Source organism: Ranitomeya imitator, chromosome 4, assembly GCF_032444005.1.
Source record: "Ranitomeya imitator isolate aRanImi1 chromosome 4, aRanImi1.pri, whole genome shotgun sequence".
Classification (NCBI taxonomy): domain Eukaryota; kingdom Metazoa; phylum Chordata; class Amphibia; order Anura; family Dendrobatidae; genus Ranitomeya; species Ranitomeya imitator.
Window position 1 is genome coordinate 660518706 of NC_091285.1, and position 17958 is coordinate 660536663.

General features: G+C 49.1%; 1 protein-coding gene across 2 annotated transcripts; it reads right to left on the reverse strand.

The window, feature by feature from the left end:
* Positions 1 to 1136: 1136 nt before the first annotated feature.
* On the reverse strand, positions 1137 to 17671 carry RAVER1 (ribonucleoprotein, PTB binding 1). Of its 2 annotated transcripts, none has more exons than XM_069767087.1 (14): positions 17440 to 17671; positions 15058 to 15124; positions 13484 to 13947; positions 11085 to 11276; positions 10877 to 11000; positions 10624 to 10709; positions 10309 to 10420; positions 10000 to 10154; positions 3897 to 3984; positions 3698 to 3813; positions 3403 to 3480; positions 3142 to 3276; positions 2968 to 3051; positions 1137 to 2800 (listed from the first exon to the last, which is right to left on the reverse strand). In XM_069767087.1, the coding sequence occupies exons 1-14, from the start codon at positions 17635 to 17637 to the stop codon at positions 2654 to 2656; spliced, it is 2046 nt and encodes a 681-aa protein (XP_069623188.1). In that variant the 5' UTR covers positions 17638 to 17671; the 3' UTR covers positions 1137 to 2653. The 2 variants fall into 2 exon arrangements, with proteins under 2 accessions (XP_069623188.1, XP_069623187.1); XM_069767086.1 differs by having other exon boundaries at positions 10865 to 11000.
* Positions 17672 to 17958: the final 287 nt, after the last annotated feature.

The following is a 17958-nucleotide window of genomic DNA, read 5'->3' on the forward strand; positions in this document are numbered from 1 at the left end:
GTCTTCACAAGTCCCATCTTGAGGGTTCCCCATCAAGGACAGAAGACCAACTGATGTGGAGAGAGGAGCCGCCCTTTTATCTTGAAGGCTTCCTGTCCTTGAAGGGCGGATCCCCTCTCGCGTGGTGCCATCATGCATGATGGAACAAACCTAAATCTCCGAGCACTAAAAATAAAATAAAATTACTCAGGACACCCAAACGTGCTTGGGAAATCTCAGGTAACAAGTATATTCACTCATCACTATTTATAATCCTTATCCCCATCCATGCCAATTTACGAGGAGCTCACAAGGATACATCTGGGTTTAGACCGGCATATGTTACAATCCATAAATGGACTCTAATTGCCTAAACTGAGTCTCCCTACCTGAACGTACGGCCTCATACAGCTATAATGCTTTAAAAGGGACTCAGTTCACCTTCAATTTTGGGGGTGACAAAGACCACTGGAATCAGGGGCTTATCTACAGCATTCTGTAATGCTGTAGATAAGCCCCCAGATGTATCCTGAAAGATGAGAAAAAGAGGTTAGATTATACTCACCCAGGGGCGGTCCTGCTCCGATGGGTGTCTCAGGTCCGCTCTGGCACCTCCCATCTTCTTACGATGACGTCCTCTTCTTGCTCCGGCGCACTTTGTTTGCCCTGTTGAGGGCAGAGCAAAGTACTGCAGTGCGCAGGCGCCAGGCCTCTCTGACCTTTCCCAGTGCCTGTGCACTGCAGTACTTTGCTCTGCCCTCAACAGGGCATACAAAATACACCGGAGCCGCAGCGTGAAGACCAGAAGAGGACGTCATCCTATGAAGATGGGAGGTGCTAAACCCAGACTGCAACGCCCATCGGATCGGACCGCCACTGGGTGAGCATAATCTAACCTTTTTCTCATCTTTCAGGGCACATTGGGGGCTTGGCTCACCTTCAATTTTGGGGGTGACAGGTTCCCTTTAAGTTTGGTTTAGGAGACTTGTGCTCAGTCCAGACACAGTGCTCTACACCCACAGACCGTGAAATAAAAGTAGTCTGAACAAGACCCAAGAGTCAAAAACTCTCCATACACTATGCACTCGCTGATGGATTCTCAGTTAACTCAATGTGCAGCCTGTAATAGTGCAACGCAGAGGCAGGAGAAGGCGAACTTACATTTGGGTTTTTATTAAAAAAAAAAAAAAGAAGTTGCACAAAGTGACTTTTAGACAAACTGCACTCATTTAGGTTACATATTAATTATACATACAGTCCCACCCGCCTTCCCAAAAAGTGCACAAGTATATTATATAGGACAGATATTACCCATGTGGTGTAAAAAAATTAAAAAATAAATAAAATAAACCCCTGTACGGTGCGATACTAAAGGAGATCTTTACAAAACAGACACCTGTGAATGACCATAAAGCCAATGGATTTGGTATAAATAGTTTTACTTGCAACAAAAGTCACTTCCAGTTCGTGAGATGGGAAACAAGGTCAGAAAACGGAGAAAGTCACATGTGGCCAATCAGAAAAAAAAAAAACCCAAGTGAAGCAGAACTGCAGTGGGAGGAAATGGATATTGCATAAATCCTATGGGATAAAGTCGTCGCTACTTTCTATACACGAGTGCAGTCGGGCGACAGGAGAGAGTCGTGATTTGGGGGGGGGGGGTTAGGGGGCTCATTTATTCCATCCAGCCTTCGCCAGATACCAGCAAATACTTAAAGTATAAAAATTAAATAAAAAATCCTATGTGACATAATGGGAAACTAATTTGAGGCGCCAAAACTTTTTGGAATGAGGCATAAAACAATGGAGGTAGTTTCCAAAACTCCTCTACCATTTCATATAGGAAAAAGAAAAAAAAAAATATATACATATATGATCCCAATGTGTCAGGTCAGCAGGTTTCCACCATAAATGTCCACTTTTATGGGAAATCCATTTACCAATACATCCACCATATTGGTCATCTGAAAGAACCTGACAGAAGACTCCTCAATGACTTCTTGGGAGCACAGGCACCGCTTGCTAGAGCCGTGCCTCCTAGTCTGATGGCAGCGCTCGGCTTTTTCCAGAGATTGCATGGTTTGCCAGTGTTAGCTGATGGCCACCAGGAAGGGTAGGGGTGGCATTGGAGGGGGATTAGATGCGGCCAGGATCCCTCCATGGTGGATCCTAAAAAAAACTGCTTTTAAAAAAGTATACAGGTCATATTTAGAGAAGAAGTTGGGTAGATCTTTGGCTGGCACACTTGTTTGGCTCAGAGAAGCAACGTCATCACCAGCACGAATGACAAAATGCCAAGACACGAAACTAAGCAAGAAATTGGAGCAGCAAAAAAAATAAAAAAATAAAAATTTATATACAATTAAAAACATAGAAATTAAATAACCCTTATAGTAAATGAAGCCCAGAGCCACGCACTCTACACGTAAAAGCTTAAATAAAAACAATGCAAACTTAAAAACAAAAAAATAAAAATACATACAAGTCTGGCGAAGGGAGCGATCGGCCAACCCAACGCACAGGATACACCATTTAGGAGGCTCAACTCCCAAGTGCTAAAAAGGTGTCAGCAGCTGGGGGGTTAATCCTCACCAAACATAAGAGCCTTAATATAATGTAAGTGATGGAGCAGCAGGCACTTTGGTGCCGTCAGCAGCAGCAGGCGGACAAGCAGCTAGAATATCCTCTTGCGCTTCATGTAAGAGTCCGCATAGTGGCCGCCCAGTCCTTGCGAGTGCTGTCCGACGTAGCCCCCCTCAGGGCTAGGTTCAGGGGATGGGATTAAGTGCGAAAAACCACGCTTCTGTGCCCCTATGGGCGTCTAAGAAGGGAAACAAAAAAATTAGCACAAGACAGCGGTGATCTCCAGTGTAATCTGCCCTCCCTGAAGACTTGGATGCTTTCTCCACTCTCCATACTGTGATTTGCCATTTACAACATCAGAATTGTGCAACAATGGCTCCTCCTGGTGGAAGGATGGTTACTTGCCTTACAAGAGCTTACTGATGGCTGACTCTGATCCTCATAATCCAACGGGACTCCCCCCGGACTGCTGGGACGCCGGCTCAGCGCCTGTAACAGCAGGTTAGTTACATCACATAAGCCATCCAAAAAACAAAAATCATGGGAAGACGCAACACTGGAAAGGAAAGGGGCCCTTACTTTGTTTAGGTGCGTCTGCTGGAGTCCAGCCTGCAAACCATTGGTGAAGTAAGAAGTCGGGGATAAGGCGGTGTACGGAGGCAAAGGGGCGGGCATGCTGCTGCTCCGGCCACGAAATCTGGAGGGTGGGGAAATCTGCGGAGTACAATGTAAAGAACAGGATCAAGCAGTGTGTAGTGGCCAGGACTGGCAGAGCGGTAGTACCCACAGTGGGGGGCGGGGTGGTGTACCAGTCTGGTGCATCCCTGAGTCGACACTCACCTTATTCCGGGGCTCGTAGTCCCTCAGGCTTCTCAAAATATGGTCTCCGCCTTGTGAATAGGAACAAGGACGCAGCTCCTGAGAAAATGGGGAAAAAAAAAAAAAATGATTACACAACCCCAGCCTTAAAGGGGGGGGGGGGGGGTCATACATTTCTGTATTAGGTAGATGTCAACTCGGCAACCTATCCTGCTCAGACGCAGAATGAGACAACCCCTTTAAGAAAACTGACATCTTGGCTTGAGTTCCCGCCAGAGGGTAACACATTATATAGAAGTCATTATATCCCGCTTACAGCCTGCAAGTCAAAGGGAAAGTTGTCCGTGGGCGTCAGCATGGACTCCTGCAAAGAGGCGAGAGGGACGCGCTGTCCTGACGTCTTCAGCTTGTAAGGTGCCAGCTTAGTTGCCCCTAAAAGAAGAGGAGGAAGAAGAGGGCGAGTCAGTTCGTGCCACCAACAAAACGGTGCGTTCAGCCACCAACATGCACACTACCTGCGCCAGGGACCACCCGACTGTGGAAGTTAGTGTACGGACCGGAATGAATGCTCAGGTCCCTGGGGGGCTCTCCGAGGAGAGACATCTGTAACAAGACGGGGAGTTAGTGACCCGGATGTGATCATGCCCTATAGAAAGCAACACACGAACAGGCCCTTAAATGTGTACAGAAAGCGTAGGATGGCTCATGCGGGTGCTTGCAGTAGCAAACAATGACCCATACACTGGGTACGGAAAGTATTCAGACCCCTGGACATTTCACTCTTTGTTTCATTGCAGCCATTTGGTAAATGCAGGAAAAGTTCATTTTTTTCCCTCATTAACCCCTTTACCCCCAAGGGTGGTTTGCACGTTAATGACCGGGCCAATTTTTGCAATTCTGACCACTGTCCCTTTATGAGGTTATAACTCTGGAACGCTTCAACAGATCCCGGTGATTCTGACATTGTTTTCTCGTGACATATTGTACGTCATGATAGTGGTAACATTTCTTTGATATTACCTGCGCTTATTTGTGAAAAAAAAAACACAAACCGAAACTTGGCGAAAATGTTGAAAATGTCGCAATTTTCCAACTTTGAATTTTTATGCAATTAAAATCACAGAGATATGTCACACAAAATACTTAATAAGTAACATTTCCCACATGTCTACTTTACATCAGCACAATTTTGGAACCAAAATTTTTTTTTGTTAGGGAGTTATAAGGGTTAAAAGTTAACAGTAATTTCTCATTTTTACAAAACCTTTTTTTTTTTTTGGGACCACATCACATTTGAAGTCATTTTGAGGGGTCTACATGATAGAAAATAACCAAGTGTGACACCATTCTAAAAACTGCACCCCTCAAGGTGCTCAAAACCACATTCAAGAAGTTTTATTAACCCTTCAGGTGTTTCACAGGAATTTTTGGAATGTTTAAATAAAAATTAACATTTAACTTTTTCACAAAATTTTTTTACTTCAGCTCCAATTTGTTTTGTTTTACCAAGGGTAACAGGAGAAAATGGACCCCAAAAGTTGTTGTACAATTTGTTTTAAGTACGCTGATACCCCATATGTGGGGGTAAACCACTGTTTGGGCGCATGGGAGAGCTCGGAAGGGAAGGAGGGCAATTTGACTTTTCAATGCAAAATTGACAGGAATTGAGATGGGACGCCATGTTGCGTTTGAAGAGCCCCTGATGTGCCTAAACATTGAAACCCCCCACAAGTGACACCATTTTGGAAAGTAGACCCCCTATCTAGATGTGTGGTGAGCACTTTGGGCTTCACAGAAGTTTATAATGCAGAGCCGTAAAAATAAAACAAAATTTTTTTAGCCCCCAGTTTTGTATTTTCCCGAGGGTAACAGGAGAAATTGGACCCCAAAAGTTGTTGTACAGGGTGGAGCGCGGTAATTTGCTAATTTGGGAATGAAATAAAAAAATTACGATCATTAGAAAAATTTATTTTATATTTTAATTATACTGAACAGTAATGGAATTTTTAAATTACATGGTTTTAAATAGTGTATCTGGCAAATGTCGACCTTCGCTATCCACACACTGCTGCATACGTTTTCTGAAGTTTTCATGAACTCTAACAAGCATGTCCACTGGTATTCTGCCAATTTCAGCTTCAATATTGTTCCTTAGGTCTTCCAAGGTGTTGGGACGGTTGATATACACCTTAGACTTCAGGTAACCCCAAAGGAAAAAAAAATCGCATGGGGCTAAATCTGGTGAGCGTGCTGGCCAGTTCACATCTCCCCTCAAAGAGATAAGCCGTCCAGGAAACATTTGCCTCAAACAATTCATGGTAACCCTCGCTGTGTGTGCAGTGGCACCATCCTGTTGGAACCATGTATCCTCTAGTTCTATTGCCTCAAGAGCCGGCTGAAAATAATCCTGTATCATAGACAAGTACCGTTCGGAGTTCACAGTTATGGCACGACCATTATCCTGAAAAAAGTAAGGACCAATGATGCCTACTCGTGATATGGCGCACCACACAGTGACGCGGTCCGAATGCAGAGGTCTCTCGTGAACTTCTCTGGGGTTTGTTTCACTCCAGTAACGCATATTTTGTTTGTTTACACACCCACTGAATGCATTCACCCAATTTACAATTGATTGCCGTCCAGGAACACGTCCGCGTGGAGGAACAGCGAATTGTAAACGAAAAGCACGCTGCACTGCAATGATCGAGTGGGCATTTGAAAAATACGCTTCAACACAAAATGACCTCTCCTCACGTGTCCACTGCATGATGGCAACTGAAAGGCAGAGGAATACAAATCTCCCATCAGCCACTGTAAGCCACACCCACTCTCCCCTCTCTTCGACCGACAGTGCCGCCACAGCATGCAGTGCAAAAAAGCAAATTACCGCGCTCCACCCTGTACAATTTGTCCTGAGTACGCTGATACCCCATATGTTGGGGTAAACCCGTTTGGGCGCACGGGAGAGCTCGGAAGGGAAGGAGCGCTGTTTTACTTTTTCAACGCAGAATTGGCTGGAATTGAGATCGGACGCCATGTCGCGTTTGGAGAGCCCCTGATGTGCCTAAACAGTGGAAACCCCCCAATTATAACTGAAACCCTAATCCAAACACACCCCTAACCCTAATCCCAACAGTAACCCTAACCACACCTCTAACCCTGACACACCCCTAACCCCAACCGTAAATGTAATCCAAACCCTAACTGTAGCCCCAACGCTAACTAGCCCTAACCGGAAAATGGAAATAAATACATTTTTTTAAAATTTTTCCATAACTAAGGGGGTGATGAAGGGGGGTTTGATTTACTTTTATAGCAGGTTATTTAGCGGATTTTTATGATTGGCAGCCGTCACACACTGACAGACGCTTTTTATTGCAAAAAATATTTTTTGCGTTACCACATTTTGAGAGCTATAATTTTTCCATATTTTGGTCCACAGAGTCATGTGAGGTCTTGTTTTTTTGCGGGACGAGTTGACGTTTTTATTGGTAACATTTTCAGGCACGTGACTTTTTTTTTATCGCTTTTTGTTCCGATTTTTGCGAGGCAGAATGACCAAAAACCAGCTATTCATGAATTTCTTTTGGGGGGGGCGTTTATACCGTTCCGCGTTTGGTAAAATTGATAAAGCAGTTTTATTCTTCGGTTCAGTACGATTACAGCGATACCTCATTTATATCTTTTTTTATGTTTTGGCGCTTTTATACGATAAAAACTTTTATAGAAAAAATTATTTTTGCATTGCTTTATTCTAAGGACTAACTTTTTTTTATTTTTTGCTGATGATGCTGTATGGCGGCTTGTTTTTTTTGCGGGACAAGATAACGTTTTCAGCGGTACCATGGTTATTTATATCTGTCTTTTTGATCGCTTGTTATTCCACTTTTTGTTTGGCGGTATGATAAAGCGTTTTTTGCCTCTTCTTACGGTGTTTACTGAAGGGGTTAACTAGTGGGACAGTTTTATAGGTTGGGTTGTTACGGACACGGCGATACTAAATGTGTACTTTTTTATTGTTTTTTTTTTTAGATAAAGAAATTTATGGGAAGAATTTCTCTTCTTTATTTGGGAATTTTTTTTTTTTTTTTTACGCACGTGCACAGCACTCTGTCAGGTCAGCACTGCAGGCTTACCAAGCGCCTGCTCTGAGCAGGCACTTGGTAAGCCACCTCCCTCCCTGCAGGTCCCGTATGCCGCGGCCATTTTGGATCCGGGCCTGCTGCAGGGAGGAAGGTAAGAGACCCTAGCAGCAACACGATCACATCGCGTTGCTGCGGGAGTCTCAGGGAAGCCCGCAGGGAGCCCCCTCCCTGTGCGATGCTTCCCTATACAGCCGGAACACTGCGATCATGTTTGATCGCGGTGTGCCGGGGGTGGTCCGTGACCGCTCCTGGCACATAGTGCCGGATGTCAGCTGCGATAGGCAGCTGACACCCGGCCCCGATCGGCCGTGCTCCCCCCCGTGAGCGTGGCCGATCGCGCTGGACATACTATTCAGTCCTTGGGAAGTAAGGCCCACCCCACATGGACGGAATAGTACATCCAATGGCAGAAAGGGGTTAATGTACACTCTGGACCCCATCTTAACTGAAAAAACAAAAAGTAGAAATTTTGGCAAATTTATTAAAAAAGAAAAACTGAAACATCACATGGTCATAAGTATTCAGCCCCTTTGCTCAGTATTGAGTAGAAGCCCCTTTTGAGCTAGTACAGCCATGAGTCTTCTTGGGAATGATGCAACAAGTTTCTCACACCTGGATTCAGGGATCCTCTGCCATTCTTCCTTGCTAGTCCTCCTCTCCAGTTCCGTCAGGTTGGATGGTGAACGTTGGTGGACAGCCATTTTCAGGTCTCTCCACAGATGCTTAATTAGGTTTAGGTCAGGTCTCTGGCTGGGCCAGTCAAGAATGGTCACAGAGTTGTTCTGAAGTCACTCCTTTGTTATTTTAGCTGTGTGGTTAGGGTCGTTGTCTTGTTGGAAGGTGAACCTTCAGCCAAGTCTGAGGTCCAGATCATTCTGGAAGAGGTTTTCATCCAGGATATCTCTGTACTTGGCCGCATTCATTTTTCCTTCAATGACAACCAGTCGTCCTGTCCCTGCAGCTGAAAAACACCCCCATAGCATGATAATCCCAACTGTGAAACATGGTGGCAGCATATTGGGCAGGTGATGAGCAGTGCCTGGTTTTCTCAACACATGAAGCTTAGAATTATCACCAAAAAGGTCTATCTTCGTCTCAGACCAGAGAATCTTATTTCTCATAGTCGGAGTCCTTCATGTGTTTTTTTTAGCAAACTATGCGGGCTTTCATATGTTTTGCACTGAGGAGAGGCTTCCGTCTGGCCACTCTGCCATAAAGGCCTGACTGGTGGAGGGCTGCAGTGATAGTTGACTTTGTGGAACTTTCTCCCATCTCCCTTCTGCACCTCTGGAGCTCAGCCACAGTGATCTTGGGGTTCGTCTTTCCCTCTCTCACCAAGGCTCTTATCCCACGATTGCTCAGTTTGACTGGACGGCCAGGTCTAGGAAGACTTCTGGTGGTCCCAAACTTCCATTTAAGGATTATGGAGGCCACTGTGCTCTTAGGAACCTTGAGTACTGCAGAAATTCTGTTGTAATCTTGGCCAGATCTGTGCCTTGCCACAATTCTGTCTCTGAGCTCCTTGGCCAGTTCCTTTGACCTCATGATTCTCATTTGGTCTGACATGCACTGTGAGCTGTGAGGTCTTATATAGACAGGTGTGCACCTTTCCAAATCAAGTCCTATCAGTTTAATTAAACACCGCTGCACTCCAATGAAGGAGTAGAACCATCTCAAGGAGGATCACAAGGAAACGGAGAAACGGACAGCATGTGACTTAGAGTGTCTGAGCAAAGGGTCTGAATACTTATGACCATGTGATCTTTCAGGTTCTTTTTTACTAAATTTAAAAAAAAAAAAAAAAAATGTAATTTTTGAAACATTTAAAGGGGTCTGAACACTTCATGTACCCACTGTAGGTTGGCCTATTATATAAAAACCCCTGTCTGGGGAGAGACTGCTTTATGAATTTTGCCCCCCTGAACAAAGAAATGCGTTGGGAGGCTACACAATTGTTATGGGTAGTGCTTGTATAGGACCACACCAGGGCGGGAGCAATGCAGGGGCACGACGGAGTAGTAGGATATAGTAACTTCCCCCCTTCTTTTTGACCATCCCCCTAAGACTGAAATAGAGGATATCAATTTTTCCTTTTTGCTTGAAACAATACATTCGGGACTCGGAGGAAGAACGGAAAGCAATCTGGCTGAGACCGAACCGTATTCCATTTTGAGCACGGTTTAAATTGAGCACTGGCACTTTAAATATGGCATTGTCTGGTTGTATATATTGGTTCATTACCTTTTAGGCGATTATTAAAATTTATCTTTCACAATTTTTTGCCTGTCCTGCAGAAATGTCAGTGTATCCCTTTGGGAAGCCATTGTAATCAGTTACATTTTCTGATGAATAATTGCTGATAAAGGCATCAGGAAGCCTCCTCCGCGATAAAAAAAAATATTTTGTAAGTCCCATCTTGCCGCAGGGACCCTAAAAACTTTCAGTTGCACTTTGCCGTCAGCAGAACACTTACCCCGGACTCCGAAGACTTTGGTAGCCCCCCGAGCAAGGATCCCAAGACAGGAGTGGGAGGGGGGCTGTCCCATTCAGGAAGCTGTGGTCCGGGAAATGGCTGCAGCAGCGTACCACCCAGGTCAGAAGAAACGCCTAGAGCCGGAAGAGCGCCCCCTAGATCATAAACAGTTTAGAGTTACCTATACCAAAAAAAGAAATAGCGAGCAGAACTTTCCAGTGCAGTTCAGATATTTTTTGCCTTCAGGTGGAACAGCAAAGATCAGAGTCACCTCCACCCCCAACGTCTGAGATTTGATGAAGACTTTACCTAAAGCGAGGTCTGGAAGTAGCGATTTCCCTGGCGGAGGTGTGAGCTGAGGAGACAGACCCAGAGCTCCGTACAAGGCGGCCAGCGGGGAGTCTCCCAGGATTCCTGGTTTCTACAAAAAAAAAAATAAAAAAAATTATGGAGAAACTTAGTGATACTGAAGAGAAGAAGAACAGGAGATGACTGGATCCTCCAGGTCGGGGAGGCTGGCTGCATAGGACACACCCCCGAGGAACGACCAGGTCAAGAGATCCAAGTGTAGCTATAGAACAGATCTGAAAGTCAGAGATCCAGTCCTATGGAGAGGTCACCTACCTGTGCCTGCAGTGCCAGCTGCAGGAGGGTGGTAGACAGGGCAGGGTTAGCGAGGAGGGACACAGCGGGGGCCGCACCCAGGAGCCCTGGAATAATAAGACACGAGATGACTTCTCCATCACAGCTGTTGTATACATGTCATACAGTCACCAATCTCTTATTTTTATCCTCAGGGCAGACCACCAATCTCTAGAGAGCCCCCTTCATCTTCCCAGTGTGCCGCCCGTGTGGCCGTCATTACCAGGATGCAGACCTTGCTTGTTTCCTCCGTTCAGCAGAGGATTGAGCAGGAGCTGCAGAGTCGCTGTCGAGCCCAGGCTGTTCAGGAGCTGCAGGATGTTGGGTTCGGGTAGAAGGCCGTTCCCACGATTTAATGCCTTTTGAAATAAAGAAATATAGAAAATCATTCCAAGCTCCATCCGACATGGTGGGAGAATGGTCATGTGCCTGGCCACACTCACCGTCGCTTGTGCTGCGATCAACGCTGCCAGCATGCTCCTCCCCGGAGGACCCGGAGCGCAGAAGGAGACCCGGACGCGGCTCCCAGCCACCATGGCGTTATCCATCTGCTGCTGGACCATTTCCGCCACCATGTCAGAGGCGTATTCCACGACTGCAAAGCCTTTATACTGACCGTCCTGTCCATAGGCCATCTGGAAAGAGCAGAACAAAACTTTTCAAAGCCTCAAAAACACAAAATCATTTTTCATTCTAAAACATTTTCTTTATCATGGTCCAATTCCACAATTTTTCTTCTTTTTAACATGTTCACCAAATGCTCAAACTGACCTGCCATTATGATTCCTGCGGCCATTATTGCTTTGTAGATACCACACGTCTAGGTTCTTTTTTCTGGGGTTGGGCGAGGGCTTATTTTTTGTGCGTCGAGCTGACGTTTTTATTGATCCCATTTTGATGTGGATACGATCTTTTGATCGCCCGTTATTGAAGACTAGAAGGTGCGATCATCTGCTCGCTTGTGCTACATAGGGTGGGTCTTAAGCCCTCTATGTGTAGCTAACACACTCATCGACTACGAGCACCAACCACAGGGCGGCCCTCATAGTAGTTTGGCAATGACAATCACAGGGGTCTCCTGCAGACCTTGGGTTGTCAAGCCAACCCATTGGCGACCCACAGTCATGCGACACGGGCGCCAATGGGTAGAGTTAGCTATTCGCTTCCGACAAGATCATGTTAAATGCTGCTGTCAGATTGACAGCGGCATTTAACATGTTAACAACCGCAGGTGGATCGCGATTCCACCCGCAGCTGTTAGTGGCACATGTCAGCTGATAAAATTAGCTGACATGTGCAGGAAAAGTTGCGAGTTCATCGCCGGAGCAGCAGCGGGAGGAGATATATGATGTAGTATACATCCAAGGTCGTAAAGGGGGTTAACCGTCCCCTTAGGGGACATGAAGCTCCGATCGCCCGATATCCCTGCTAGGTGTGGCACAAGCCACATATAGCAGAAATCATGGTCTCCTATGAATGCCAGGCTGGCTTTAACACAAAATTTGTCATAACGAGCATGAAGGTCTTCTGTAGACCCCCGGATGTCATAGTAACCCATCAGCACCCCACAGCCATGTCACTGGAGTGCCGGATGGGTGCATGGAATGATATGCCCCCTGCCAGTGTGTGTTATATGCCGCGGTCAGAGGTTAAACGTCCAGAGGCTCTGCTGAACTGTTGGCTGTTAGAGGCAGATGATGACTGAATAATTCAGCCATCATCTGCCAGGAAAAATGCAAACTAGCGGTGTGAGCACACATTCAAGGCAGGGACACGACGTAACCGCAAGTCATGTGTCGACTAACAGAATTTAAATGGTTAGCGCTAGCTCCAATTACAGGCAGGTGCTGACTAACAGGTGGCGCCTGCTCCATTTGGGGCACACTTCCCCCTAGCTCCAATTACAGGCAGGTGCTGACTAACAGGTGGCGCCTGCTCCATTTGGGGCACACTTCCCCCTGGCTCAGATCACAATGTGCGCAAACACCGCCCCTCTTTCTGAAGTCATGGGCTTTAGGGAAGTGGCCGTAGGAGGACACCCACCAGGCTCACAAAGCACCATCACCGACACCAGGCTCGCAGTATCACACAGCATCTTCTGCTGCCGGGCATCCTGTGATCCTTCACCACTGCTGCAACCCCCCAGCTACATTCAGGCTATAAGGCGCAGCGCCCCACCACCATTTTCCCCCCAAGTTTGGGAGGGTGGTCCTATAGTCCTAAAGATAGGGTACTGTCCACAATCACAAAGCAGTGATAACTGATCCTGGGTGGAGAAGCTACAATAAAGGGAACCCCGACCTTCTGCATGACCTATGCTGAGGTGTCATTCTGTCCATGGTCTGTCTCACGTATAACATACATCAAAAATGGACGACACGTGGGAACAAACTGCTGAAAAAGCCAATTTTCTTTTTAGGATGCAGAACACTGATGTGTGAATAAGGCCCAACACATCGTCACACATCCACATGAGAGGTGATCAGCTGTGTGGACCAGGTGGTGTCCAATCACTGGGGCCCCAACCACCAGTAACAAGTGTGGGGTCCCAAAGGTTGGACGTCCAGCCTCCTCCGGGAGATGTTCCTGTAGATCAGGAGACCCCATTAACAAGACAAAAAGCCCTATAAGCGTTTTCCCACCACTTGTCATCCAATAGGAGCCACTGAAGTCTCATTTCGGACCCACTGCTAGTCCTACCTTGTGTAGGAACTAAAGTGTAAAGATATCGGGCCCCCACCCAAAATAACCACGGTCCTAAGGCAGCGACCGCTCCAGACGCCGCGTAGTCTTAATCCTACAGTGACACAAAACCAAGTAGTCTCTGACCAGCGCTGCCCACCTGACAGAAGGAAGGGGCGCAGACTTTGGAGAAGGCCTCCTTCAGCTCGGCGAGGTCGCTCTCCGGCAGACGCTCCACACACAGGCAGCGGGACTGGAGCAGCTCGTAGGTGAGCTGGCTGACGTCGGACCAGTGGACGTACAGCGTGCGGGTCCCCAGTTGTCGGCCCAGCAGATCCGACTTTGCTCGAGATGCAGAGTCCTTCTTCATGTACTCCACAAACCCGTAGCCCTTGGGTTGCCCGCTCACCCCGCTGTACACCAGGAAGCACCGCTCCAGATTACCAAAGGGGCGCACCAGGTCCTCAAACTGCTGCTGGGTGTAGCCGGAGGGCAGGTTGGCGATGCAGAGGAGGGCGTCCGTGGGCTGCAGCTGGACCGAGATCTCGCGCTCCCGCAGGCGCGTGTGGTGGAAGCGGCGGATGGTGGATTCTGCCTGTTCTCCGTTCAGCAGTGTCACAAAAGCTGCACATGGGGAGAGAGAGAGAGAATGCGTTAGTAAGCCGTGACCCCAAAAATACAGGTCACCCCTCTGCCCCCTGCTCCAGACCCTACATGCTGAGCACAGGGCTGCTCTGTGCACCTTACACTGTGCCATTCTAGTACCGCCAGCACTCCCGTCAGGCCACTGACAACCATTCCTGGACAAAGGGGGGAAACTGACACCTGTTAAAGGGGTTGTCACCATTTCATGAAGTCTTGGTCCCTGGTTGCAATTACAAAAACTGCACTCATCACCCCGGGTCCACGGCTGCTGCCGTCAACTGCAGCGCTGATGTCGTGGCGAGAGTCAGTGAGCTCAGCGATTGGCCGCAGCGTCATCAATGCAGCACTGCAGACAGGGAGCAGCGGTAGAGACCAGAGCTGGACCCGGGGACCAAGATTTAATGAAAGGGAACAACCCCCTTTAAAGTGCACCTCGTGTATAAAGCCCAAGATCTGCCCCACAGAGTAAAGGGCACGCCGACAGTCATCCCTACAGTCTCAGGGCACCCCAACATTGGATTGATGGTGACGCGACACTTACAAAATGCAACAGTCCCCAACACAACCCGACAAGTCCTGTTCCACGCTTACACGGTCCCTGCAGGTCTTTACTTTTCGGTCCCATCCTGTCAACCAATCACTGGCAGCATTAGTGACACGCCCTAGTCAGTGATTGGCTGAAAGGACAATTCAGTACAGGACTGTAAAGTAGAGACCAGTAGGGACCTGGGAGAGTACAACTTTTTTTTTTACCCGTTTGTGTTACTTGAAGAAATTATTTATTAACCCTTTCTCTGCAGTTAGGTAAGCACTTTTATAAGGAGCGGAGCAGCTCCTACATAGGAGTATGGGACGATCATTCATTCCCTGACAATCGTCCTGTCTACACCGGGGGATGGGCTGCTGACTTATGTTCTCCAAAAAAGTGACAAATGGGCGTCTTCTCTTTTGATAACTGATAATCTTACACAAGGAACTGACATGAGAACGATGGATCACTGACGCTCGTTCCCAATTGTTGACCCTTTGGCTGTAGATCTGCACCCCAGGACCCTGAGGTTGAGCCCCAATGTTTCCCCCGTTCCTTACCGGTTCCTTTGTATTTATCGACAAAACAGTATTTCAGCTCGTAGTCTCCCAGCAGATCGTGGACTTCCTACAAGGAGACAGAAGAACCATTAATTCAAACAATATCAGAACGTGTGACTCCAGCCCACCCACAAGCCGGAATCTACTCCCATCATCCTCTATGGTTTTCAGTCTACTCATGACCGCCATCTCTGCTCCCACCCTTATCCCAGCATCGGAAATTACAACCACAAAACCCAACATCCCCGCGATTCTAGTGAACTGAGCCACATCTCCATAGGGTGCTATAGAGATCCAAGCTCGGTCCATCTGACTTGTGGGGGTTTCCAAGTATTGTCACTCAGGAGTGCAGGAAAGCTGGGTGGCATCCACAATGTGTACAATTTAGAACCATCATAGGGGGGCACCGCTGATCCATCCCATGACAGAGCAGATATTTATGTCACCAGGACCCTCAGGCCTATTTTTACTGAGCGCACCAGGGCTGGATAGGAATAGAATAGCAGCTGTCAGTCACTGAGCTCATGTGCCCGACGTTTCCAGAAGGGCTGCGGCTACTTCACCCAGACCGGGGGGCACCTAGAGGGGCGGCTCCATCCACTGGCACCGAGCACGGGTCTGGGGAGGGGGGCCTGGAATTTGTCCATTGTCAGGAGGCCACAGAGAGGCACATGGAGATCACAGGGCAGAGTGACACAGCAGAGATCGGGGGTGCTGACAGTGACGTGGGGCTACAGCAGAGACCGGGGGGCTGCCGACAGTGACGCGGGGGCTACGGCATAGATCGGGGGTGCTGACAGTGACGTGGGGCTACAGCATAGATTGGGGGTGCTGACACTGACGTGGGGCTACAGCAGAGATCGGGGGGTGCTGACAGTGACGCGGGGGCTACAGCAGAGACCGGGGGTGCTGTGACGTGGGGGCTACAGCAGAGACCGGGGGGCTGCCAACAGCGACGTGGGGGCTACAGCAGAGACCGGGGGTGCTGACAGTGACGTGGGGGCTACAGCAGAGACCGGGGGGCTGCCAACAGTGACGTGGGGGCTACAGCAGAGACCGGGGGTGCTGACAGTGACGCGGGGGCTACAGCAGAGACCGGGGGTGCTGTGACGTGGGGGCTACAGCAGAGACCGGGGGGCTGCCAACAGTGACGTGGGGGCTACAGCAGAGATCGGGGGTGCTGACAGTGACGTGGGGCTACAGCAGAGACCGGGGGGCTGCCGACAGTGACGCGGGGGCTACGGCATAGATCGGGGGTGCTGACAGTGACGTGGGGCTACAGCATAGATTGGGGGTGCTGACACTGACGTGGGGCTACAGCAGAGATCGGGGGGTGCTGACAGTGACGCGGGGGCTACAGCAGAGACCGGGGGTGCTGTGACGTGGGGGCTACAGCAGAGACCGGGGGGCTGCCAACAGTGACGTGGGGGCTACAGCAGAGACCGGGGGGTGCTGACAGTGACGTGGGGGCTACAGCAGAGACCGGGGGGCTGCCGACAGTGACGCGGGGCTACAGCAGAGACCTGGGGGTGCCGACAATGACGAGGGGGCTACAGCAGAGACCTGGGGGTGCCGACAATGACGAGGGGGCTACAGCAGAGACCGGGGGTAGTAAAATGAGAACATACCGGACAGAGTTCACACATCACGCCGGGATTGGAAAGCGCGTCCTCCCCAGCTATTAGGCTCCGATTTCAGAAACTCCCGGGCTTGTGATGCAGTTATCACAACAAGCCAGGCTTTACCCACCCTCCCCAGGTTCAGTATGGAGTCTCCGCTGCTGCTCAGTGTGATTGTCTGCAGCGCTGATGTCAGTGAGCTCATCTGGTCGTGTCAGCAACTTGGGACGAGCCGCCAATCACTGACGTCAGCGCTGCAGACAATAACAGACACCAGGAGCAGCGACAGACTCAGTGCTGGACCCGGGGAGGGTGAGAAAGGGGATTTTTTTTTTACTGCAAAGTGCATTTAGAGAAGGGAGGGGGGGCGGGTTCCTGATAAAGACCCCAGTATAACCAGCAGCTGTAATACAGAAGAAATGTCTGATGGAGGAAACACTCAGCACCTGCCGACCGCAGCGACCAGCGCCAACCGCAGCGACCAGCGCCAACCGCAGCGACCAGCGCCAACCGCAGCGACCAGCGCCAACCGCAGCGACCAGCGCCAACCGCAGCGACCAGCGCCAACCGCAGCGACCAGCGCCAACCGCAGCCCTATGTCCAGGCTCCATCTGCCGCCTGTATGAGCCAGGAGAAGGTCACATGACCCAGGTGGTAAAGGAGAAGAAAGCCGCCCGGCCACGAAGGGGTTAAGGAATAAGCTAGAAAGCCTCAGCAGACGACACGTGACCGCCCGGCGCACTCCCCCCCGGCGTTCGCCCACCTGGTTGCTGACGTCTCCCGGGAGCCCCTTGATGAGAATCTTCCTCCGGTTCTTCACCTCCCGCTTCATCCTCTCCACCCGGCTCCGGATCTCCTGCGGCTCCAGCCGGCTCTCGCTCTCCTCCTCCCTCAGGAACACTTCCCCGTCATCGTCTTCTTTCCCCGTCCCGGCGGCTCTAACGGACCCGGCGGCCGCCATGTCTGACAGCAGCACCTGAGCGAGCACAACACTGAAGGCGGACGCTCATTGGTCGAGTTTAAACCAGCCGGCGAGGTTCGCTTTGATTGGTTGTTTCGGACGCTGCCACGCCCTAGTTGCTGTTACCTTGGATACAGGGGGCGGGCGCTGCCGATGACGTCATGATGCACAGGAGACCTTGAGTCTAGTCAGACGTCTGCCGTCAGCGCGACCAGATCGCCCGATAATTATCGCCCGACGTATGGAATACAACCGCAGCATTATTTTTCTGTTTTTTTTTTCTGCTTATTTCTTTTCCTCTCCTTCTTCTCGGAGCCATAA

What these genes read in the sequence shown, in the direction of transcription:
- RAVER1 (XM_069767086.1), bottom strand. Translation starts at nt 17,637, where the DNA reads ATGGCGGCCGCCGGGTCCGTTAGAGCCGCCGGGACGGGGAAAGAAGAC. An exon ending in CGGGAGACGTCAGCAACCAG is followed by an intron (nt 15,125 to 17,439) that starts GTGGGCGAACGC and finishes GTCTCCTTGTAG; the next exon opens with GAAGTCCACGATCTGCTGGG. An exon ending in AGCAGACGCACCTAAACAAA is followed by an intron (nt 3,052 to 3,141) that starts GTAAGGGCCCCT and finishes CTGCTGTTACAG; the next exon opens with GCGCTGAGCCGGCGTCCCAG.